The sequence below is a fragment of the Metarhizium robertsii genome (genome assembly GCF_000187425.2).
Source record: "Metarhizium robertsii ARSEF 23 chromosome Unknown MAA_Scf_3, whole genome shotgun sequence".
Lineage (NCBI taxonomy): Eukaryota > Fungi > Ascomycota > Sordariomycetes > Hypocreales > Clavicipitaceae > Metarhizium > Metarhizium robertsii.
In genome coordinates this window covers 613,709-615,718 of record NW_011942171.1, presented here as the reverse complement: position 1 = coordinate 615,718, position 2,010 = coordinate 613,709, and the positions used below count along the sequence as shown (strand labels likewise).

The following is a 2,010-nucleotide window of genomic DNA, read 5'->3' as shown; positions in this document are numbered from 1 at the left end:
CTGACAGTGAGCGGTCTCGTTTTCTATGGCAGGAAGAGCCGCGTGTCCTGTATGCGTTGCTATATTGAAGTATGTGCCAAGTGCCCACCTTATACCCATCTTAATAACTCATGCTCATCATACTCTTGCAGCGAAATATGGTCAATAACGGGGGTTGGCTCGATGAAGTTCTCTGGGTTGCCAACACAAAAGACAGCGAGGATCTTCAATACCTGGATGAGATAATTGCCAGCGACCCCGTCCGGCACAAGAAGCTCACTTTACCAGGCGATACAATGTGGGTGTATACATTTTCTGAAGCCTGGAAGCACTTGGAGCGGGGCAAGTTTTATGTCAAGATTGATGATGATATTGTGCGTACAGTCCACCGAGGAAAGAAGCCCCGTTTTCGCATACTGCATTGTGCGGTGCTATACTTGACTTATCCCGCCAGAACTCTGTCAATTATAGAGACGAACTGACAACGGCAGGTCTGGATCGATGACGACGCTATACCTCATCTAGTTACCGGGAAGATCAATCACCCTAATGCGTTTGTCGTTTCCGCCAATATTATCAACAACCCCCCGTTGGGCTTTATGCACTACCACATGGGCGCGTTGCATCCATACTTTCCTGAATTAGAGCCGCCGAGCAACAGATCGAATTCTTGGAGACCATCACAAGACCCGCCATGGGTCGGCACTCAACAGATCGAATTCTTGGAGACCTTCACAAGACCCGCCATGGATCGGCACAGCTGACTACACTTGGCCGCTCGATAAGGACCCCCCATACAAGGACCACAGATGGCTTAGGGCGATGGATAATAGATTGATGTCTCAGACACCGGCATCACACCTCAAATATGAGGTCTGGGGAGATAGTTACAGTAGCTGGGCGATTGCTGCTCAGATGCATTATTCTTTGCTGGAGAATATTGAAAACGAGTCGCTAGACCTATATAAATTCCCTAACCCATGGGATATGGATGGAGAGCGTATAAGGATCAATTTTATGTGTGTTTATGCAGATGATATTCTGGACACTGATATCGAACGTTGGCCAACGGACCAAGGTGATGAAGACATGATTGTTCTTAATCTGCCAAAAAAGCTTAAGCGCCGTGAGTACTATTCAATACGGGCAAGGACTAAAACGCTAGCTAATTATATGTAATTGTTAAGCCGTTATAATTGTTGGGGAAGCCTTGGGGTCCCATTTTCGGTACAATGACCAGCCAGGGCTAGACGAGACTGATATATTGGATAGATACAGAGCATTAGCTCAGGACCAGGCCTGCCTATCATCGTAATGGCTGGGATTCCAAAGGGATAAACCTGTCGGAATTTATGTTGCAAGAACTATCAAGGCAGTCAATCTTAGCGCGCTTGCGTGTTACGTTGGTTATTGGTCGTAGACCGTAACCAGGTGATCAGAGTCAAGAATCAAAAGTGTGGACTTGGGATTGTTGTCATTATAGCGTTGAAGAAAGATTATAGTCTATCTAGGGGGGAAGGTCAGAGTGTCTATTCAACCTGTTGCTATTGAACTTACTTCTGTTCAATCCTGGCTGACAGCTCTCATACACACATATATATGCTTAGTGGCACAGCCCGTGCCTCTAGGCAGCAACTCTTCTGCGTGTCATGTCTGGTACATGATTGGCACCACCGACTAACAATAAGGCAGGGATGAAGATGCGCCTCACTAACCAACAACGCCGTCAGGCTCAACAGCTAGCCTGCCCACCGTATCCATCAGTCTACCTTGACTAAACTTCATTCTATAAGACATACATAGAGAGGTTCAAATGCATAGTACATGTTGAACATGATGCAATATCACGTGCAGGTTCCAGCCTAAGCCTTCCATAAATAGACTATCTTGGTAGCATCTCTGGCGTACAAAATCAACCCCCTCCTTTCATCTGTGTTCCGCTGTGACGTTCAACAGGTCAGTCGGCAGCAAAGCCGTGCCAGTACTGCCAGTCCCAACATGTTAAATTATCTACTTGCGAGCAATGTGGAC

The 2,010-nt window shown here is 46.7% G+C and overlaps 1 protein-coding gene across 1 annotated transcript; it reads left to right on the top strand.

Annotated features, from left to right (window-relative positions):
- Window positions 1-137: 137 nt before the first annotated feature.
- Window positions 138-743, top strand: MAA_00396 (uncharacterized protein; the record flags this gene model as incomplete). The annotated part of the gene is made up of 2 exons (XM_007818394.1): window positions 138-353; window positions 471-743. 2 exons carry the CDS (start codon window positions 138-140, stop codon window positions 741-743), a joined length of 489 nt encoding a protein of 162 aa, XP_007816585.1.
- Window positions 744-2,010: the final 1,267 nt, after the last annotated feature.